The 24,304-nt window shown below is 48.9% G+C and overlaps 1 protein-coding gene across 1 annotated transcript in view; it reads left to right on the forward strand.

The window, feature by feature from the left end:
* Positions 1-24,304, forward strand: part of LOC147706546 (killer cell lectin-like receptor subfamily B member 1B allele A) — a 115,775-nt gene that overhangs the window by 25,164 nt on the left and 66,307 nt on the right. The window contains exon 4 of the mRNA XM_086929095.1: positions 9,665-9,816. Coding sequence (XP_086785221.1) covers positions 9,665-9,816 — 152 coding nt within the window. The remainder of the gene's footprint in view (positions 1-9,664; positions 9,817-24,304) is intronic.

Below are 24,304 nucleotides of genomic sequence, written 5' to 3' on the forward strand. Positions count from 1 at the left end.
TGATTATGCATTGACGGAGTGGAAAGCGAAGAGAGAAAAGGTTCAAAGACAAAATACATTTGCAAATAATTATGCAAATTCAGGTTTCTATCTATACTAACTCAGTAGGAACAGGACATCTACTCTTTGGCACAACAGCAGAAAGACCCCTCAAGAAGATTTGAAAGGGCAAAGACCACTCAGGAATTGGGAACAGGAAACAGGTAAGCCTCTACAGCAAACCGATGACAGCGACGATCTCCCAAGGATCTGCCTAAACGCCTCCCACCAGCAAGCCCCTCCCTCCAAGCACCTCAATTATACCCTAAGACCCAAATGTCCAACCCACATTAGCTTCAAGTACACGAGAATGTTGCATTTGATTGGTCAGGGAAGGGGGTGTGCTGTCACACCATACTCAGCACGTCCATCTTACTCAATGTTCTATTGGTTTGTTTTTCAAACATCATGACTACATCATCCCGGGAAATACAAGTAAACTAATATCAGGCTGAAGGTTCCTTCTCTCCGCTAATGTTTCCAGTTCTGTTACTCATACGCTTCAGGAGGAAACGTTCATCACTTACTGATTGTTTTTCATCTCCACGTTTTTAGTTTTTGGCAGGCACACATAAGTTTGAAGGTCACTTGCCTTTTCCTTCCCTCCACATTCTCTTTTGCTTTTTCCCATGCTTCTACGAGAAATAAGACAAGCATTAATACTCCTTTTGCAATGCTTTTCCTTTACGCACCCTCCAAAAGCTGCATCTAACCATGCGCATCCATGTTAGTATTTATTCCAAGCAAACGTTATTAACATGCACAAAAGCAGCATTAATCTCTTTATTTTCATTAGTCAAGCATTTGAGGCCAGGTTCAGTGCTTTATTACGTGCTTGCGAAGTGTTATTTTCCCTCATGTTATTTTCGTAAAAACCACACATTTATCACTGCAAACTATTAAGAAATTAGAAAATGTTACTAGGGGTTTTCAATCCGAGCAGGTTTCATTTTACGTAAACCCTGCTCCATCAGATTCAATAGCCCATACACTATTTTTAATAAAGGCGCATTAAGGAATGAGTTGTGTTTGCTGCAGACTGATATATTATAATGCTCTATTACTTACCGGTAATCTTCATTACTCCTGGTCCCGTTGTCCTCGGCCCATTCAGAACTTATGGAGATAACCATCTCCTGACAGAAAATAAAAACAAGAGGAATGCTGGGATATCCCTACTGCCCCTCCCCCCGGGAGTACAAAGGTAGGATCTACCCAGCAGCCCTCCTGTACAAACAAGCCCAGACAGGAAGGCCGGCCGCCCGGGAGGGAGGGAGGGGCGTATGAATGGGCCGAGGACAACGGGACCAGGAGTAATGAAGATTACCGGTAAGTAATAGAGCATTACCCCCAGGTCCCTTATGTCCATTCAGAACTTATGGAGAAATACCAAAGCAGAAAAAGCCGGCCTTCCCAACCCAACAGAAGCCAACCCAGGAAACCACACCAAGGCAGCAACCGCAGAAGGAAAAAGGAAGAACCGGGGAAACCCCAGGCAGAGCCCCCGACAAGAGGGACCCCCACCAGACCAGCAGACACCCAACAAGAGCAAGGGCGCACAGCCAGACGACCAGACCGGCCACCACAGAGGCCAACCAGCCCACCGCAGGAACACCCGACAGCCAACCAGCGACAGGGAGAGCACAGCCACCCAAGCCACCACAGGCAAGGGGACAACAGCAGAAGAGAGGCCCAACAAGAGAAAGGCCAAGAGCCACCAGGCCCACAAGCCAGAAACGGGCAGAAGAAGACAACCCACGCAAGAACAGGCAGGAGACAAGCGGACCAGAGGAACCAAAGGCCCAACAAAGAAGAACAGCGGAAGCCCACCAGAACCCAACCCGGAAGGCAAGACCGAGCCCAAGGCCAGGGAAAGAGAGAAAACCCAGACACCAGGGAACGAAAAGCAAACCCCAGGAGGCCAAGCCACCAGGTCCCGCAAGACGAGGACACAAGGCAAAGGGAACCAGCACCTCCAGGAAACCCGAGCAGGAATAACCAACAAGGGCAACCAACCAGGACAAAGAGACCCGGAAAAAGAGGAAAGGGAACCGAAGGAACCCCAAAACAGAACACCAGCCAAAGCGCAGGAAACGGGAGCAGGAAGCAACAGCCCGAAGAAGGCAAACCTGAACACCAAAGCAGGAGTGCAACCGGAAGGGCCAAGGACCCGGAGGACCCAAGACAACAGCAAGGGAACCACGAAGGACACAACAACCACAGCCAAGCCAAGCCAAATCAGAGACAGGCCAGGCACAAAGACCCCAAACAGCCCAAGCAAAGGACCGGGGCAGAAACCCAGAGGCCAGAGAGACAGAGGCAAAACCACCCCAGAGGACCTCACAGAAGCAACCGCAGCCAGGGAGGAAAGCACAAGCAAACCACATCCCACAGCCCGGCAAGACCCAAGGCAGGGCACGCACAGGGGACGAACCCCGCACGGCGAAAGCCGCAACCAAGGATACAGACAGGAAGCCAAAGCCGAAGCCAAAGCAACCCGCAGAACCAACCCGAAACAAGGGAAGGACAAAAGAGGGCAAGACCCCAACAGAGCACAGGCCCGAGAGCCAACAGCCCCGCCGAAGCCCCAATGAACCCAAGAAGAGGCAAGGAGGGAAAACAAGAAGGCAACAGCGTGACGGCCAGAAACAAGAATCAGACCGGAACACACCACACTCACAAGCAACCGGAATCCCACGACACAGGGACCAGCCACCCCACAGGCAGACAGGGCACCCGCAAAGAAGAGCCAAGCCACCCATGAAACTCCCAGAAGAGACTCAACCAGGCAGCCCAGGACCGCATAAAGAGCACAACCAGGCAACCCAGAGCAGGACGCACAAACAAAAGGCAGACCAGTCCAGAACAGGAGCCAACAGGGAGGAAGCCCAAGGCAACAGGCCACCACAGAAAGCCACGGCCGAAAGCCAAGCAGAAGCAAACGCAGGCTACAGCAACCAGCGCAGCGCGCCTCCCACACAGCCAAGCCACGGGGAGACGCGCAGAGCGACCCGGAAGAAACGGGGAGGCGGCGCCCCCGCCCCAAAGGGCCGAGAAACCGGAACACCGGCCAGGAGGAAGCCATGCCGCCCAGCAAGCCCGGCAGGCTGGGAGGCAGACCCAGCAGACAACCTGCGAGATAAAAACCCACAGGCCCAGGAGAGGCAACAACAACGGCCACCCCGCACCACCACCAAAACCAGAAGAGGCAGGGAAGAAAACCAAAGGAAGAAGCCAACCGCACCCCGCAGCTCCAGGCGGCCAGGCAGAAACCAACCAGGCCAGACCAAGCTACCGAGCAGACAGCGGAGCGTGGGAACAACACACCAACCCCGAGAACAGGAGGCATGACAGGACCCGTCAGCCGCCAGGAGACCCCAGGCAGGCAACACAGCAGACACAGGAGGGGACGCCAGGAAACAGCAGCACCCAGCAAAGGGAAGGCCACCGCACCAGAAGGACCAAGCAGGCCCCCACCACGCACCACGCCCAACAACAGGCGCAGGCCGGGAGGAACCGAACAGCCGGACCCAAGTCAGCAGAAGCCCCCCAAGCAGAGGCAGAGGGGTGAGAGCACCCCAAAGAACCCACGGCACCCACGAGAGGAACCAGGCGCAGCCAAGGCAAAGGAGGGATAGGACCAGGAACCCGGAAGGGAAGAACCAGGACCCCCAAGCAGGGCAGAGGCCACAACAGCCAGCCCGCAGAGGAGGCAAGACCACCGAGGAAGAATAGGACGGCAGGCCAACCTGAACGAGGGGAGCCCCCAGGACCCACCGCGCAGTGTCCCAAGAAGCAGGAACAACGATCCACCACCAGACGGGGCAGAGAGCCGGAGCAGAAGGCAACCCAAACAGGCCGCCGAAGCAGAAAAAGAAGCGATACTGACACCAGAGCACCAGAGGGTAAGGCGCAATCAAGCAGGCAGGGAAACCCCAACCACACAGGGAACCCACGAGCAAGCAAAGGCAGGAGCAGCAAAAAGAACCAGCCACCACAGAGGCGACCGGAACACAAGCCAGAAACAGAAAGGGCAAACACCCCCAGAGGCGCCAAGAGCAGGGAAACCCCCAAAGACGAGAACCAAGGGAACAGACCCACGGAACGTCCACCACCGGAGAACCGGGGCCTGCCGAAGGTAGCGCGGACCCCTGAAACAGAAGCAGCAGGAAACCCCAAAAGGGAAGGCAGCACAGAGCCCACAAGCAAGCCCCGACACCAAACAGAGGCGCAAAACCGCCAGAGCGGAGGCCAACCAAACGCCGCACAGGGGACCGGAGGACCAACAGAGGGCAAAGCGCCAACCAACACAGCAAAAGGAAGCGCCAGCCAAGGCAACCCAGGAGGCGGACGAGCAGCATCACGGCAGTGAGGAGCCCACAACAAGGAGAAAGGCACCCACACCCAGCCGCAGCGGAACAGGCAGGCAATGAGAACAAGGAAAGCACCCCGCACAGCTACTCACACAGACCCCCGCACAACAAGTGCACAGGAATGCCAAAGGAAACCGCACACCCAGAAGGGAAGAGGACCACAGAGCCACCAGACCCAGAACAAAACAGGGGCCAAAGAACAGCCCAACCAGCCACCACGGCAGGCAGCAGCGCACACACCCCTCCAGACCCGAGCCCAGGAAAGCACCCCAGAAACCGAGACCCAAAGCCCAGAGCCCCACCAAGAAGCGTAGCGAGTCGAAGGGAGGCACGAACCAAGGGTGGCAGCACCAAAGACGGCAGAGGCAGCCTACAGAACACAACCACTCCCAGACTCCGAGAACCCTGCCAAGTTGGAAGGAACCCTGAGAAAAGGAGATCCGCCGAGAAACACCAGAGGAAGAGCGCCCCCGCCGAGACCAGAACCTGGACCACCCACCGCCAAGTCGTCCGTCCAATCCGAAAGGGCACGACAGGCAGAGCGTCAGGGACAGAGCAGCCCCACCACAGAGGTAGGTAGCACCCCTAACCCCCCCCCCCCCCCCCCCCCCCCCCAGATGAGAGTAAGGGACAGAGCACCGGCCCAGCTGTCACGCAACTGTAGCAGCAAACACGCTCCCAACAGTGCATAGCCACATAAGTGTGTAAGTACAAAGCATATCATCTGTACAGTGCGCACCCTGGACAGAAAGCCACAGGCCTACATCACACTGACGTCGGGAGCAGAGAGTGTCATTACACAGTTAACCCTGTCAAAATGCCAAAAACGCTTGACGGAGGGAAAAAACATCACATTGTAAACAGTAAATCACAGGATGTAGAACCAATGCTCCAGCTCCAAAGTCGGCAGCAAGTGCTGTAACGCCACAATCACAGGCACCACATGGAAATACCGGAACAAGAAATGCCGCCTCCGAGCACCCTCCGGGGGAAGCCAGGGAACTGCAGCCGGAGACCGAGCACCACGCTCCCAGGCAGGCCTCAGCAGCAGCGGCAGCCTCGAGACATCCGAGGCAGGAGGTTTTAACACAAGCGCTCCAGGCAAGCAACGATCCTCAACAAACAGCATAACAGAGGAAAAACACCGCAAAAGCGGGACTCACCCGGAGCGGGGGCCTGAGCAGCACCAGCAAGGCCCCCACACACCAACAGCCGGATCCGGGATCGACCATCCAGTGCAGCGCGTCTCCCACCCGGCCAGGCTCGGGGAGACGCGCATAGCGACCCGGAAGGAACCGGGAGGCGGCGCACCAGCCGCAAAGGGCCGGAAAACCGGAACAACAGCAGCAAAGAAGTCAATCCCCCCCAGGAAGCCCGGCAGGCCGGGGGGGAGACACATCAGGAACCTCACCCCTGCCCGTGAAGCCAGGCAGCCGGGCAGGAGGAGCCAGAAGAGGACTGCACGCCACTCAAGCCCAGCAGGAGCCGGTGCAGCCCCTATCATCAACAGCATCCATCAGCCATTCTGTCGAAGACAGAAAAAAAGAACAGGAGAACTGCTGGGTAGATCCTACCTTTGTACTCCCGGGGGGGGGGGGCAGTAGGGATATCCCAGCATTCCTCTTGTTTTTATTTTCTGTCAGGAGATGGTTATCTCCATAAGTTCTGAATGGGCCGAGGACATAAGGGACCTGGGGTAATGGTATTGTCCACCAGACGCTCACAAATATTGTATGGTAAGAGAGCATCAGCATAACAAGCCACACACAGCAGCAGGGCAGTGAGGTGAGTTGATGTTAGGCAGTTAAGGACAGTATTGAGTCCTCAGACTGTGATGAGCCGTATTGCTCTCATGTGTAATGAAAGGCTAGCTACAGTATAGGCACAGCTACTTCCTGGTAGCCATAGGAACCGTATTAACCACAGATATTGATGAACAGCATTATTTCGAAAGCAAAGCATCAATGCCCTATGAGCAGTATTGACCCCTGGTGTTGATGAGAGGTACTGTCCCGCAGGGTCGGCTTTAGCGCTGGTGGCGCCCGGTGCGACAAACACTTTTGACGCCCCCCAATCCCCATGACCGCCTCCTTGGATTCTCTCATTACCACTGTGCAAAAGTGCCCTCATCTCTCTAATCATAAAATATTGCTAAATACAGCGCCCCTCCTGAGGTCGGTGCCCCCCTCCACAGGTCAGCGCCCAGTGCGGCTGCACCGGTCGCACTGCCCTTGCTATCCCAGATAATGGGGCATTATTAGAGCCAATGACTATACAGAGTACTGACACACTGAATTATGAGTATCAGTGTCTTAGAGCTGTAACACATAGTGGACAAAATTGACAGAGCAATATTGAGCCACATTGTGATTTCCCCCCAACAAAATGTATAAACATGGTAGTCTATAAAATCTTAATTGAATTGCCAAGCCAGAAAGAAAGGATTCTTTTTTTTTCCAACTCTAGTCTCTGTCAGTGTAGTCTACCCCTGTGGCTGAGAAGGACCAGTTTGATGTGAGCAGACACTAGTATGTTCTCTCACCGGTGGATCGCTGATCTTCTTAGTTCCTGGTCTACCTGCAGGGTAACGATGGTGGTGCCCCGTGCAACAATTCTTTGACGTTGTCCCTAATAGCTTCCTTCTCCACGTATTCCCTCACTACCACCCTCCAACAATACCCCTCATCTCTCCATAGCCCCCCTATCTCACCTGCATTTAATTTGTTTTATAGCACCTTTCATACCAGTGGAGGGTGTCAGAGGACTTTAATTCAAATGCTTATTACAGAGAGACATTGAATCATATGTGTGTCAATCAGTCTATAGGAAATGTTACATAGGACAACGAGGATTACCAGGTGTAGGAATCACATGCTATCCATACTATTATGCAATTAATTATAAGAGTGTTTGGTCTGGAGAAGCACAAACTCATGATTTAAAATGTACCACAGTAGTTGGCGTGGACTTTACTAATAAGAACATATTTCTACCGAAACCAACCCTTTTAAGCAACATTAGGATAATGAAGGACTGGAGAAAAAACATAAGATTGCAAACTATAACATGCAGTTGGAAGCAGTGCTGTGATGGGAGTTCATAGGCCACTCTGCTATATAAGGATTGTAACTTATGAACCACAAGTAACAAAAGGATTTCTGTGACAAAAGCAGTAACTCACTGAGCTATGCACATAAAATGCTTTATGGCAAGTCAAAACTGCCACAAGGCATAGCTGATCACTTTCCTGCAGGAACATTAATCACCAGAGCTATCTTGACATTTTTATTGTTGCCTGAAAAACTGCTGAACACCCAAGGATCTCTGCAGCAAGTGGTTTTAAATCCATACCTTATTTCTAAACACTGCTCTCCCCATCCCCCTCCTTCCTGAGCTCAGTGCCAGATGTGGCTGCAGATGCCACACCACCCTAAAACCAGCCTGGTTTCTGTGAGACTCGTGTGGAATGCAAGTGAAAAGAGATCTTTGTTTGTCATCCCTCTGTATCAGCAGCTCCACACCACTTTTATCACAGACTATCTGTAACGTAGACACAGATACTCCTCTAAAGCTCATTTAAAGATACAAGAGCTCCCCACCCACCTCAACAAATTGTGGGAAGCCGCGGAGTAAGATCACTCACGACATCACAGGGTTGACTCTTTGGGGTATATTAACAAGGGAAAGGGCAAATTAACGCTAAGGGCGCTTAGTGTTAATTTTTTGAACGCCTGCTATCGCTAGATAATATCGCCTGGTTATCGCGTTATTAACAACGCTAACCGCCTAGGCGATGAAAAATCCAGCAATAGCGGCATTTTGGTAGGTTATTGCTGGTAATGCAGCGATAAAACTACAAGGATAGGGGTATCCTTGTTGATAGCCCATGGTGGATTTAGCCATGTAATCCACCTCCCATTGGATTACATGTCTAAGTCTGAAAATTAACAGACGTAAAAAAGCAGCATTAACCGTGGTTAGCAATGCTTTTTTAGTCTCTAACAGGGTTAGCGTGAAGCTTGATATTACGAGAAATGTCGCTTAGCGACATTTCTTCTATTATTTAGCTCTGGAAGGCCCACTTTGCATCTCATTAGAGAGAACTCCCATCCCAGCACTGCTTCCTACTGCATGTTATAGTTTTCAATGTTATGTTATTTTCCCCAGTACTTTTTATCCTAATGTTGCTTAAAAGGGTTGGTTTGGGTAGAAATATGTTCTTATAAGAGATGCAAAGGGAAGCGTAGAGAAAAAGGGTGCTAACGTGCGATTTTGTATGCTAGCACCCTGTTGTTGATAGGACGACATTTTTATCTCCGCTTCTTTGGCTTGAAAGCCAAAAATGCAGAGCTAAAGCCCTTGTTAATATGCCCCCGAGTTCTTCCTCTTTGACCCATAACAGCCTCTGATTTGCTAGGAGTCGGGACATGGGCAAGTAAAGTAAATGGCTGCAAGAGCTCAGTTTTCTCTCGGTTTCTTTCTGCTTCCAGGAGTAGGAAGGGGCACTGCTGCAATGTGGCGGGTCTAAAGGACAGGATACATCTTGCTTGCCCCTCATTTACGCCCATGGCTCTTCGTGTTTGCTTTTATACCTCATATGTATGTGTCTGCTGCATGGGCAGAATGTACACACACACCTATGTAGACAGATGTGTAGCCTGGCCTGGAATTCATAGACAAGCCTACGAGTTTTAGCCCACCTTAAGAGATGTCCCTCTCTCTCATGAATGAACACACCACCACCCCATGCCCTACAGTGGTGTTTAATGGGCCACATTGCTCCACTGAGGGCCTTAGCAGTTGAGGGAGCAGAGCTGGATAGGACCTTCCAGAGGATGCCTCATGTCACCCTGCTGTAGAGCTGTAAGTAAATGTAATGGGGCACTTCCAGTTGTAGGGCAGGATTGAACATCACAGATACCATACAGTGTCCCTTCACAGTCACTACTCTACTGTTAACGTATGTTGAAATGTACCATGAGTGAGCACAAAAGCAGCACATCCAACTGTCAATCAAAGGTTTTTAGGTTTTAGGTGACGTCACCTAAAAGGCAATGCTTATATTTCAGCAAGCATGGATTCGTAATTTGAGAGTGTATTTGTGCCATCTCGAAAAAATACCTCATCTAAGTTGTTTCAGAATTTCTTATAAGAGAAGGAAAACACAGCAAATTGGTTATGAAACGGTATAAGTCTCCTTTATGTGTCTCAACCAGTAGTACACATTTTCTTTTCATGCTCTCTTCCAACAGGATCTGAGACCCCTTTTTGTCCTACAGAGTGGCTTCATCATGGAGGAAAGTGTTATTTTTTCTCCGAACAGCAGAAGACCTGGAACGCGAGCCACGAAGACTGCTCCACTAGGGGCTCCCGCCTGGTGGTGATAGAGGACAGGGAAGAGCTGGTAAGGCATCAGTGATACAGAAGCAGGCTGAGCTGGTAAGGCATCGGTGATATAGAACCAGGCAGAATAATAAGGCATTAGTGATACAGAAGCAGGGGAAGCTGGTAAGGCATCAGTGATATAGAACCGGGCAGAATAATAAGGCATTAGTGATACAGAAGCAGGGGAAGCTGGTAAGGCATCAGTGATATAGAACCGGGCAGAATAATAAGGCATTAGTGATACAGAAGCAGGGGAAGCTGGTAAGGCATCAGTTATGCAAGAACAGGCGGAGATGGTAAGGCACCAGTGATACAGGAGCAGGCAAAGCTGGTAAGGCACCAGTGATACAGGAGCGGGGAGAGCTGGTAAGGCACCAGTGATACAGGAGCGGGGAGAGCTGGTAAGGCATCAGTGATACAGGAGCAGGTAAAGCTGGTAAGGCATTTGTGATACTGAGCCAGGCAGAGCTCGTAAGGCATCAGTGATACTGGAGCAGGCAGAAATGGTAAGGCATCAGTGATACAGGAGCAGGCAGAGCTGGTAAGGCATCAGTGATACAGGAGCAGGCTGAACTGGTAAGGCATCAGTGATGCAGGAACAGGAAGAGCTGGTAAGGCATCAGTGATGCAGGAACAGGAAGAGCTGATAAGGCATCAGTGATACAGAAGCAGGCAGAGCTGGTAAAGCACCAGTGATACAGGTACAGGCAGAGCTGGTAAGGCACCGGTGACACAGGTGCAGGCAGAGCTGGTAAGGCACCAGTAATACAGGAGCGGGGAGAGCTGGTAAGGAAACAGTGATAAGGGAGCAGGCAGAGCAGGTTAGGCAAAAGTGATACTTAGTCAGGCAGAGCTGGTAAGGCACCGGTGATACAGGAACAGGCAGAGCTGGTAAGGCACCAGTGATACAGGAGCGTGAGAGCTGGTAAGGGAACAGTGATACGGGAGCAGGCAGAGCTGGTAAGGCAAAAGTGATACTTAGTCAGGCAGAGCTGGTAAGGCACCAGTGATACAGGAGCAGGCAAAGCTGGTAAGGCACCAGTGATACAGGAGCGGGGAGAGCTGGTAAGGACACTGTGATACAGGTGCAGGCAGAGCTGGTAAGGCAAAAGTGATACTTAGTCAGGCAGAGCTGGCAAGGCACCAGTGATACAGGAGCAGGCAGAGCTGGTAAGGCACCAGTGATACAGGAGCGGGGAGAGCTGGTAAGGCATCAGTGATACAGGAGCAGGCAGAGCTGGTAAGGCACCAGTGATACAGGAGCGGGGAGAGCTGGTAAGGGAACAGTGATACGGGAGCAGGCAGAGCTGGTAAGGCAAAAGTGATACTTAGTCAGGCAGAGCTGGTAAGGCACCAGTGATACAGGAGCAGGCAGAGCTGGTAAGGCACCAGTGATACAGGAGCGGGGAGAGCTGGTAAGGCAACAGTGATACAGGAGCAGGCAAAGCTGGTAAGGCATCAGTGATACAGGAGCAGGCAAAGCTGGTAAGGCATCAGTGATACTGAGTCAGGCAGAGCTGGTAAGGCATCAGTGATACAGGAGCAGGCAGAACTGGAAAATCATCAGTGATACAGGAGCAGGCGGAGCTGGTAAGGCATCAGTGATACAGGAGCAGGCAGAACTGGTAAGGCATCAGTGATGCAGGAACAGGAAGAGCTGGTAAGGCATCAGTGATACAGAAGCAGGCAGAGCTGGTAAGGCATCAGTGATACAGGAGCAGGCAGAGCTGATAAGGCATCAGTGATGCAGGAACAGATAGAACTGGTAAGGCATCAGTGATACAGGAGCAAGGAGAGCTTGTAAGGCATCAGTGATGCAGGAGCAGGCAGAGCTGGTAAGGCATCAGTGATACAGGAGCAGGCAGAGCTGGTAAGGCATCAGTGATACAGGAGCAGGCAGAGCTGGTAAGGCATCAGTGATACAGGATCAAGCAAGGGAGTAAACCTTCAGTGATACAGGAGCAGGCAGAGTTGGTAAGGCCTCAGTGATACAGAAGTAGGCAGATCTGATAAGGCATTAGGAATTCAGGTACAAGCAGAGCTGTTAAGGCTACAGGCTTCAGGAGCAGGGAGAGCTGGTAAGGCATCAGGGACACGGAAGCAGGCAGAGCTGGTAAGGCATCAGTTATACAGAAGCAGGCAGAGCTGGTAAGGCATCAGTGATACTGAGCCAGGCAGAACTGGTAAGGCATCAGTGATACAGGTGCAGACAGAACTGTTAAGGCATTCATGATACAGGAGCAGGCAAAGCTTGTAAGGCATCAGTGGTACTGAGCTAGGCAGAGGTGGTAAGGCATCAGTGACACAGGAGCAGGCAGAGCTGGTAAGACATCAGTGATATTGAGCCAGACAGAGCTGGTAAGACATCAGTGATATTGAGCCAGACAGAGCTGGTACGGCATCAGTTATACAGGAGCAGGCTGAGCTCTAGAGGGCTTCAATGATACAGGAGCAGGAAGAGCTGGTACGGCATCAGGGATAAAAAATCGCTGGTCACCTATTACTGATAAAGAAATGGCAAATTGGGAAAATCCACGATAAAACTGCAGGAGCAGACGTGGTAATGCCTCGCTGACATTTTGTGGGGACTTCTTACCCCAGTGCGGGTCCTGGTGACATTTTCAGAGCAGTAGCACACTACACCATGGGAAGTGCTTAGCTGTAACAGTTTGACTTTTGTTGTGGGCCTATGTGGGAAGCACTTTGGTGTTGTGTGACGAGAGAGGAACCTAAACTGTCTTGGGATGCAGTGCTTAGCGGTGTGTTGGAGAGCGAAGTAAGAGACAAAATAATGCAAAATATGACCCTTATTATGCAAATGGCATTCTTGTATTTTAAACTATATTCAGCACAAATTATAACAGATATGTGAGCCACTATGAGGCCTTATGGGTCAGAAGGATTGCCCGGCAGAGAAAAGGAGGGCGCTTCAAACTCTGCTGGTATGGTCTAGAATACAGTGAGAAATCCCCTGTGAACTAGTGACCATGAGATGTCTTGAGATTCATCCTCATATGTGAAGGCCAGACCTGCAAGGATGGATTGCAATAGAATCCTTCAGAGCTAGCAAATTACTAAATTGGTGAAGGGGTAGTGGATACGGGCCTGCTGAGCAGTGCTGCCAACACGCCATGTAATGTAATGTTCTTTAACATGGATTTGTAGAGCGCAAAACTTGTCACCTGTGAGGGTATCCAGGTGCTCAGTAGAAACTTGTTCTGCAAGAACGATTAGTTGAAGAGCCAGGTTTTCAGTTTCTTGCTGAAATCCATAAGTGACGTGGCTGTCCTGATGTGCTGGGAGAGGTCTTTCCTGGATTTGGCTATTAGGTATTTTAGGTTTCTTTTATGGGTGGGTGGGCTGCTCTGCTAACAGAGCAGGGCAGGGGAGGAGCGGTTTGCCCACTCTTTAAGTGCACCAAGACTGTTTGGTCAGCCCTCTCAGACCGCCCAAAACAGTCATGCACACTTTCTCCTTCTCCTTACGGGCTGCATTACAGCCTGCATAGAGAACATGCCCACCCCTCCAGGCCCTGGCTGAGTCCCGTGTCACGGTGCTCAGACCAATAACAACGCTGCATTACAGTGTTGTGATTTGCTTAGGGGAGGAAATCTGGCTGCCTCCTGCCTGCTTCCTGCTTCCTGTTCCTGTTTGAGTCGAGGCAGGAGAGAAAAAGCAGAGAAGAAGTGGGGCCCGGCCTCAAGGTAAGTTTTTTATTTTTAGGGCTCGCCTATCACAATCCGCAAGGAATGGATAGGGGAGAATTTTAGTTGGCAAAATAAGTTCTCAAACCATCGGGCGGATTTCCGACAGTTCACATGAACACAATCACGCACTTTTCCCTCGCTCCCGAGCCGCCTGCCTCTGAGAGCTTCACTTCAAAGGGCCCCCCCGCCCACTGCTTCACACTTCACGGCCGCCAGGCCGTTTCTCGCAATTCTCCTCCCTCCCTCCCCACAGCAATGCCAAGAGCTTGTTTACCATGGTGCCACTTCACTCTCGAAAGACATGGGTGCCATACTTTCTTTCAGCCTGGCACCCATTTTAATGCAATCTTTTTCCATGCATGCTCCTTGATTCAATGCTCCCATCACGGACGCGTTACTAGTGTGGGCAAGATATGTGACCCATGGCCTCCCAGCGCATTGCTGTTCTTTACCTGGCCTACCAGCGCCTTGTTTAAATTGCGGGTTTACCTTCGTGCCCGACATAGCGCCAACATGTAAATGTACAGATTTTTCAGAGCGCTTCAAACCAATATTCTTCAAGCACGCTGAAACAGAGTGCACCTTCGAGAAATTGTAAACAAATGCCAAATTCAACGTTTATCAACCACAATATTATCGTGCATAACAAGTAATACGATGTGCTTCTGAAACCAAATCATGCCTTTGAGTTGAAAGTAAACAATAGATGTTAGTTACCATTTGCTACTTAACAGGAATAGTTTTAACATGCTCTGAAGATAAGAGGTGCAGCCTGACTGCAGAGATTCCACACACAAAATCTGCAGCATATGTAGAACCTACTCAGACATTTCAGCAGAGGATAATGCGAATAATACATTTTTCAATTTCTTGCAAACAATTGATTAGGAACTGATTTCCGAATAGTGTTTAGTAAAGCTTATCCGAAAATGTTCGTACATAGAAAGCGTCCAGGCACCTATCTTTTCACTACAGCACTCAATGGTTCTCTCTCTCTGTCACTCTCTCTCTCTCTCTCTCTCTCTCTCTCTCTCTCTCTCTCTCTCTCTCTCTCTCCCTTTATTATTATTCCCATACACACACGTTCCCTTTCTATCGCACCCTCCACCTGTGACGTCGCTCTCTGCCTCTTGCTGTCGCTCTCACCCTGTCTCCTTATCCTGTGTCTCTTTCTGTCTGCCTGTCACCCATCTCACAGTCACACCATCTCACTGTCTCTAGCCCCTGATCTCTTTCTTCCTCCACCCCTCGCGCTTTCCCTTTCTTTTTCTCTGTCCCCTCCATTCTCTCTCTACCCCGCTGTACTGTCCACTCTTTTTCCCTCCCCCTCGCACGCGCTTGCCCGAGCCTCCTGCCTGCCTCCTGCCTTTGAAGTGAAGCTTAGCTTCACTTCAAAGGGATCCTTTCCCCCGCCCACTGCTTCACACTTTTCACGGCTGCCAGGCCGTGTATCGCATTTCTCCTCCCCCCCTCCCCACAGCAATGCCAAGAGATTGTCGAACAGTGTGTGTGCGTGTGTGTGTCTCATATTTTTGCTCTGGCAGCGCTAAAGACTCGCCTTAAGCAATATCACGCTACAATATCAGCCATTTGAAGTGCTACATCGTGAAAGGGGAGTTCAATCCTCATTCAAGTACTCCGAGTAAAGTGTCATGCTGCCACAAAAACACAAGGGAAATTGTGATTCTCAGAGTTGTAATGATATAGAATTTCTGTCAAAGCTCAATATATCTCGCTTGTACCGAGTCCGACGCTAGGAGGTTGAAGAGTGGAACCATCGAGAATTTTAACCTGCACTTCCGCATATTAAACACAGACCTGCAGCAGAGCATTATAGCGCCGTCCACAACTGAGCTATATAATTCAAATAAACCCCATATGTAGATTGCGATGTGCTCTTCCGTTATCATCCCATGAGATGATTTCCAAAGACAAACTGCATCATGAAAACCGTTTTGCCATAGGCGATTTTTTAAATTGCGGGTTTACCTACGTGCCCGACATTGCGCCAACTTGTAAATGTATAGATTTTTCAGAGCGCTTCGAACCAATATTCTTCAAGCACGCTGAAACAGAGTGCACCTTCGAGGAATTGTAAAGAAACGCCAAATTCAACGTTTATCAAGCACAATATTATTGTGCATAACAAGTAATACGATGCGCATCTGAAACCAAATCATGCCTTTAAGTTGAAAGTAAACCATCCCCCCACTCCATCCATCCATCCATCCATCCCACTCCATCCATCCATCTCCATCCATCCCACTCCATCCATCCATCCTCCCCACTCCATCCATCCATCCATCCATCCCCCCACACCATCCATCCTTCCCCCCACTCCATCCATCCATCCATCCCCCTACTCCATCCATCCATCCCCCCTCTCCATCCATCCATCCCCTCCACTCCATCCATCCATCCCCTCCACTCCATCCATCCATCACCCCCACTCCATCCATCCATCCCCCCACTCCATCCATCCCCCCACTCCATCCATCCATCCCCCCACTCCATCCATCCCCCCACTGCCATCCATCCATCCCCTCACTCCATCCATCCATCCCCGCACTCCATCCATCCATCCATCCATTCCCCCGACTCCATCCATCCCTCCCCACCTCACACTCCATCCCTCCCCCGCCCCACACTCCATCCCTCCCTGCCCCACACTCCTTTCCTCCCCGCCCCACACTCCTTCCTTCCCCCGCCCCACACTCCATCCCTCGCCCACACTCCATCCCTCGCCCTCTTGCCCTGCCTCTATCTCTCACCCTGCCTCTATCTCTTGCCCTCCCTCTATCTATCTTTTGCCCTCCCTCTATCTATCTATCGCCCTCACTATCCATCGCATCACCACAGCATCACTCAGGGGCACCACAACATCACTATGCGCTACCACAGCATCACTGAACGCCACAGCATCACTCGTCGCCGCCATACCATCATTCAGAGCCACCACAGCATCAATCTGTGCAACCATTCAACAACAACTGATTCAAATATGTTCTCTCAATGTTTCAAACTTTATTACAAATGTCACAAAAAATGTTAATATTTTACTTCTGTTCTTGTATTTTCATCAAAATAAAATACAGTAAACATAATCTTCCAAAAAGTTATTTGCAAAAGTTTAAGCTATTGCCATTATAGATTACAATAACTTTTATTTAAGTATTAATTATTGAAAAAAATACAACCCATTGTTATTTTTAATATTAATACATCTGAGTCATGTAAATACAACACATATTGCATTATAAATGCTATAGGTGTCACGTTTGCAAAAGTTAACACTATTGGCATTGTAAATGACAAAGTTATTAACCGGTTCCGTGCTGATGACGGAACCGCTCCGTCATCAGCCGCGGTGGCGCTGTGCTGATGACGGAGCGGTTCCGTCATGGCCTGCCCGACGCGCCTGCGCGGCGCGTTCTATTGAGCGGGCGGGGCCATGACAGAACCGCTCCGTAATGAGCACAGCTCAACAGCGGCTGGTGACGGAGCGGTTCCGTCACCAGCATGGGCCCGCTGAGCGGCCCCCCGCCCCCTTAGCGCTGCGGCGGAATAGCCGCCGCAGCGATGTGGTTAATTTCGCTATTTTCAAAACAAAAACATAAATACAAAATTTGTCATTTACAATACTAATACCTCTAACTTTACTAATGCGAGCCCTATTGCATTGCAAATGCTTGTTTATTATGCTCCCTCCTGCATGACGCACCAGCGCGACACCCCCCGACTCCACCGTGCCAGCCCCACCACCCGCAAGCAATGCCTGGCCATAACTGGCCCTACCTTCTGTCTTTCTGGATATCTTGTGTGTGGGCGAGCAAAAGTGATGCAGAATGGTAGTTCCTGGTTGGTTGGGAGAAGTGTAGACGGTGGTTGAGGTAGGTGGGACCCTGGTTGTGAAGTGCCTTGTAGGCATAAGTGAGCATCTTGAACTGGCACGGTTTCTGAATGGGGAGCCTGTGGGCTTTTCAGGGGTTAGGTGTGATAATGCGTGTGGTTAGGAGGGTGAGGATTAGTCTGGTGGAGACATTTTCGATAGTTTGCAGCTTGTGTAGCAGGTGTGCGGGGATGCCGTAGTATAGGGCATTGCCATAGTCCAGTCTAGTTGTGGTGAGGGCCTGGGTCTTTGTGGTGGCAGGAGGGTGCCATTTGATGATTTTTCTTTGCATGGAAAAGAAATACTACAACCCTGCTGAGAAGTGCTCGTACAGTCCTGTTAAGGTTTAGCAGCCCTCCTAAGAAGTGGTGGCACTAACCCATTAACAGCAGAAAAGTCCTGCTGAGAGGTACTGACCCTGTTCCTTAACATGCACATTACTTCTGGCAAGAAATGGCAGTGCTGCCCCATTAAAATCACATCAACCCTAATATTATGGTTTAGTCCTGTTAAAGTTTAGAAGCCCTTTGTAGAAGTGAGTGGTGGTGCTAAACCAGAACATTCTCCAGCAGAAAGGCACTGATTGTGTCCTGTGAGAGGCTGGTCTGGTATATGATGTACACCTATGTAAGTGGACACCCTACATTAGTCCAGATAACCCTTATGGTGATTTAGGAGGTTTGAAAGCTCTCTAAGTGGTAGCGGTGGAGAGCAGCCTTCAGGCTTAGTCCAGAAGGAGTGTAAAGCAGCTTGTTTTACCAGAATGCAATCTTACGGGTATTGATTGAATGAAAAAGAACCACACAAGGTATTTATAAAAATATATATTTATTATATAACACTCATTAACACATATATATATGTTCGACCCTGAGTTAAGCACAATGCACACAATACTGTGCATAGAAATCAAGCACATAGCACAGAATACGCAGTGGACCCTAGGGGGGAACCAAACCATATACTAAGAAAGTGGTATAAGAACCACGACTCATGTCAGGACGATGCCCAGAGGATGTAGAAGTGCTGGGGACCCAAGGAGCCACCTGAGGTGAGTGACTTGGAACCCCACGGAGAGCATGTGCAGTGTGGGAACACAACTGTGTTCTCTGTACAAATCAACGTGTGAGTCGCGGTTGGAATTTTAAACATTAAGGACCCTTCCTAGTGGACGCAGAAGAAACTTCATGGAAGACAGAAGGTTGGAGAGCCACCCCATCCAAGGATACCCTAGTACCCACGTTACCTACACCAGGGAAGCCAGGTGCATAGGTGTGAAGTAGTGTCAGAACCCGCGGCAAAACCCAATAGAGGACTTCAGGAAAGTGCAACTGTTGGAGTAGGATAAAGTGTCCAGTGGAATTCAAAGGTGGATTCAGGATGAGAAGTACCTACAAGCAGAAGGGACTGAGTCTATGTCACTCAGGAGTGACCAGGAGATATGGAAGATGAATGTCCACCAATGTCAGAAGTTGCAGGAGAGTTGACAGTGACATTGACTCTGTAGCTGTACCAGGTAAAACTGAGGAAGACCAGGAGCCATGCGCAAGTTGTCCCATGTCGGATGTCGAGAATGGAGGGGTCGGTGTCCAGCGGGTGCACCAACAAGCCGTGGCAATTGCAAACAACGTTGAAGTCAAAGAAGCTGCAATGTCGGGACCAACAAGGTCTAGGGGACTCACCACAAGCAGAGAAGTCAGGGCAGGCCCGAACAATCAGGGGAGCCCAAAACAAACAAAGGTGACCCTCAACAAGACCCACAGGCCGGATGCACTGGAGTCCCAAGAGGACCTCGAGCAGCTCACCAAAAGATGCTGGCCATGGTGCAAAGGAGGCGATGTGGACAAAGACCTTAGTCACTGGAGATGCTTAAGGTTGGGGCTACTTGGAGCCTGAAGATATTGTTGGAAGCAATCCAACAAGCCTTTGCAACTGCAAGTCAATGCGGTGCACAGGGTTTCGATTCCAGCGGCTCCGACAAGGGATACTGGCCTCAAACTTGGTGAGAGGGCAGGTAGACCTCGAGAGCTGTGGAGAACCACCACCTGTATTGCAGAACCTTTTGGAGTCAGTAGGAGCTCAGGATCAGCAGACCGGTCAGCTTAGTTGCGGTGCCTGCGAATGCATGGAAGTGACTTGTACACTTCAAAGGAGATTGCTTCAGGTGTCTTTGATGCCCTCAGGCCATAACAGGTTCCTGTATTGTGCACAGGCACAGGCGATGCAGCACACTTGGAGGGAGATGAAGTCGAATACAAACGAAGTCCAGCGAAGTCCAGAGCGCCCAGACGGTAGAAGTTGAAGTGGTGTCTGAATTAAATCGGGTCCCACGACGAATCTAGGGACCTACAACCAGGTAAGCCCTTAAGTACCCTAAGGAAAGGGTTGGGACGATTCAGGGGACCAACCAAGGGAAGAGTTTGGACAGGGGGGAAGTTACTCCCATGCCCTTTTTCCAGTTTCGCACCAGAGCGGGAGCCAACGGCTCCCAGAGCTGGTTTGAATTGGAGTATGCAAGGAGGGCACCAAATGTGCCCCTCATGCAGACTGAGTGGCGCTGGCAAGCGCTCTCTCCCGGCCCCAATACGCTAAATCCTGTCTGGGTGGTGGTCACACCTCCCTGTGACAGGATACCTATTGTTCTGCCTTCCCCTGCTCAAGCTTGGCTCAGCAGCAGGAGGGAAGAATCATGTCTCTGGTCGGCAGCAAACATGTTGTGCTGTCCGGGTCTAGAAGATTGGCACCAGGAACACTGAGAGCCTAACGGAGGGCTCTTCCTGTGCTCGGAATCATACTCTCACACCGTTTATGGTGTGGGGTATGATTCCAACATGTTTAATACCAAACATGATAGGATTAGTTGCAGCCAATTTTGAGATGGTCATCACGTAATTACGCAGTGCCCTCTATATGGTATATGGCTGCTTCACTTACAACCTGGGAGAATGGACTCCGTAGGCTGTAGGGGTGTCATGCACATACAGGGGCGCCCTCACACTTAGAACCAAGCACCCTGCCTTCAGGGTTGCAAAGGCCTACTATACAGTTGACCTTTAGATTTTAAGTGCAGTGACCCTAGATGTAGGAAACCTATATCTTTATGAGCTGTGGCAGGCATGTAGTCGCATTTTGAAAGGTCTCCCATGGGTGGTATATTGCATGCTTCAGCCCGTGGGTGCCCCAGGGGTACCTATGCCCTGGGTACCTTAGCACCATATACATGGGACTGATAAGGGTACCCCAGTATCCAATCTGGGATGTACCTAACTACTTATGATAACAATTTAAGAGAGAAATGAGAGAGACTGGGGGGCTGATTAGCAAGATCCCAGTCAGACTAGTCAAAAACAGCTTAGCACCAGGCAAAAAGTGGGGGTAACCATAAAGGCAGATTCTACTTTCCTACATGTCCCTTTAAGTGTATAGTACTCCTACGAAGAAAATCAGGGATGCCCCATTAAAAGCTTATCAGCCCTGCTGGTACTGTCTTCTTAGAAGTGCAGAAGTCCCTCGTGAGGTCTGCCATTCTTTTATTACAATAGGTCCCCGTATTCCCTGGCTGGCCCCTTTGTGATTATCATTAACATTAGAGTGTTTTAGCAGAATGAACTGTTCTACTCAACCCTGACAGAGCCAAAATTGCAGCATTTTGTCAAATGACAAGAGCAGAACAGCAGCATATCTATTAAAAGAGGCAGCAGAATCCATTTTTGCCAGCACTGGTTCAATTTAGGGTGCTTTGCCCCATGCACACACCTGAGCCTCATAGTGCAAGGGTAACTGTGTCATGTCAAGCCAAGGTTTTCTACTAGATGTGTATCTTTCCAGTACAAAATACTGTTAAACTTAAACCTTTTCCAAGTTTGTAAGTGTGCTGTCCAGTGCGGTCCACATGCAAGCTTGAAAACGATTGGAGAACACAAATCTTTTCTCCAACTTTAATGTTCTAGGATAACTGTAAACATTTTAATCGAAATGTCTTTTTTCTATATAAAAGTCCTAAACCTCTGCAGCAACCTGTCTAAAAGCATGAATTCTGATTTAAAGTTTACTTACCTTGAAAGGTATATGATTGCCGACTTGCATCTTGTGTAAAAACCGAGAGCAATTTTTAGGTCTGGCCTTTTATTTGTTAATAAAAAACTATATATATATATACTTTATGCATACTTACATACAAAGTCTTTCACGTTGGCCTCTTTATCCATTAATCTGCTGCAGTGTCCTTCATATTTTGCTTCCGCCCACAACAGCATACACATGGGGTAGAGGCTCAGCCTTTGATTTATCTGACTGCGAATGATGACATTCCGCGCTTGCACAATGTGCATATCTGCACAATAAGTTGTCTCTACGTTGGCAGGGGCTATTGGTTCAATGTGTGCTTTTTTGTTAAAAAAAGAATATTTTGGCTTTTAGAGAATGCTTGTTTTATTTAGGCGAGTGCCCGATACCTCCTCCAACACTACTATAGGGCCAGTTGTTTGTTGTGTGTGTTCATATAAAAAAAATATTCACATACAAAATAAGAATTGGCAAGTCAAAAGGTGGCAATCGATGCCAGTCCTATTGGCTTTGACAGTTCTTGTGTTTACTTATACTGTTTAAGGGAAAGGTCACAAGCCAAGTCAACTATCACAAAGTGTATTATTTCAATCCTATGGCTATACATTTAAAATGTATGTAATTTAGATGTAATTTTATTTTATTTAATTCAAATTTATAGTAAAGGTTTTAGAGAAAGGCACATATATTTTCCATGCAGGAGTGGCTTCGCTGGTAGATAAAGCTTGGATGTATGACGGTTTGATTGTCTAGCAGTGTAGGACAGTGATTGAAATCATTGGACATTTGACAATTTTCAAGTAATTATTTTAGTTTCCATTAGCAAAAAGTCAGATTGACATAAAAAATAAATTATTGATTGTGCACTAAATTGGTGTTTCGTCCTCTTTATGTCCCTGATGTATGCCAGGAAGTAGTAGATCTGGGCCATGTTCAAGTATAAACACTGATATCGACACTTGTAAGTTATCCTTTCCTGTAGTACAAACTGCACTGAAAGTCGCTCAGGTAGTCTGCCAAGAATCCTCATCACAATAAATAAAGGAGATGAATTCTACCAGAGCTAAAATGAAAGATCTTGAAAATCTATCTTACAGATTCAGCCTAAGACTGGTCGGTGTGCTGGAAAAATGTGAGAACAATGTCAAAGTGATTGTAGTAGCTATGAAACTTATTTCTACTTATGTCATAAAGAATCATAGACTGCCTTACAGTTGACAGAACCCACAGAGTTCAATTCACTCCCCCATAAGAGCGTGCTAGTCCTCGAAGAATAGTGGTCTACTCAGGTCTTTACATTGAGACAGAAGAATTTAAACAAGGTGATCCTATTCAAGACTTTTAAGGTTACGTATGACTTTTCTTTTCAAATTTTCCATGATAATTCTTCTGAGTCTTCACAGCGCCACTTGGAATGGAAACACATTTCAGAAAAGTTGTGTACATTAATTGCACAATACACAGAAGGTTCAACTGGTTAGATTGCAGTTATGATGGTATAGACGTTTCCATGCCTGTTCTGAAATGGCTGAAGCAGAGACATTTTTGGCTTCAATGAGAAACCTTGCAATCACAACACTTTTTTTGTGTATATATATTTATTCCAATTTACTCTAATCATTCAGCAGTATAGAGCCTGTAAGCAACCATGGATGCACGTTCAAAACACACACAATAACTAGATGTCATGTTTATTTATTTATTTATTATGCAATTTGTATCGCGCAAACTAAACCCGAAGGTGTAAAGGCGCCTATCAAAAAAGGTCAAAATTGCAAAGCACCACTACAGGTACGCACGTACCAAGAGGAGGGTCTTTAGGGCAGATCTAAAAGCTTGGAGAGTGGGGAGAGACCTTACTTCAAGAGGGAGAGCATTCCACCATTTAGGGGCCAGATTGGAAAAAGCCTTACCCCCCCATCTGGTCTTCCGGACACGAGGAACAGAAAGAAGAAGTCTGTTTGAGGAACAAAGGTTCCTGCCAGGATTATAGTGGGACAAAATAGATCCAATGCCAGTAGGGCTGCTTTTAGCTAAAGCCTTATAGACCATACACATGGTCTTAAAAAGGATACGGTCCACAGCGGGAAGCCAATGAAGCTGCTTCCGGGCAGCGGTGGCGGAGGCACGTCGGGGTAGATCGAGAACAAATCTGGCTGCTGCGTTCTGGACCACCTGCAAGCGCTGTAGTTGACTTTTATTCAGTCCAGCATACAGCGCATTGCAATAGTCCAGACGAGAGCCCAGGAGGGCAACGGCCAGTTGCTTTCTTGCCTGTAAAGAGAGATAGTGCCTGATTTTCCTTAGTATATGGATGATACCCCAACAGGTCGATACAGTCCTGTTGACCTGTTGGCACATGCTAAGGGTAGGATCGATAATAACCCCCAGGTTTTGGCTGAGGAGGTAGGATCAGGGCAGGCACCCAGTGAATCCGGCCACCACTCAGCTGGTCATGCACAGGTGGACTTAGCCACTAGGGGCTAGGAGCATCCAGAAAAGCATGAGGGAGGGAGAATGAAGGCATAGAGAAGGGTTCTAAACAATAAATGCAAAAGGGATGCATGCTTATACCAGCTCTATCCGACTATTATCCAGTTTCCCGGAAACACACTTTATCAGTGGTAGAGAAAAAGATAGGTTTACATATTGTAATTGTTATTTCTTATCATCCAATTCCATACATGAGTGGACAACGATAGTAGAAGCATTTTTTTATGATTTTTATAGCCGCCTGGATATTTGTGGTGTAGGAGATTAATTAACTCAATCATCAAATTATATATTTGCTTTTCAAAACAGTACAGATCGGCATAATCAATTAATCAGTTTTTAGCATTTCTTGC

The sequence above is a fragment of the Lissotriton vulgaris genome, chromosome 7 (assembly GCF_964263255.1).
Source record: "Lissotriton vulgaris chromosome 7, aLisVul1.2, whole genome shotgun sequence".
Lineage (NCBI taxonomy): Eukaryota > Metazoa > Chordata > Amphibia > Caudata > Salamandridae > Lissotriton > Lissotriton vulgaris.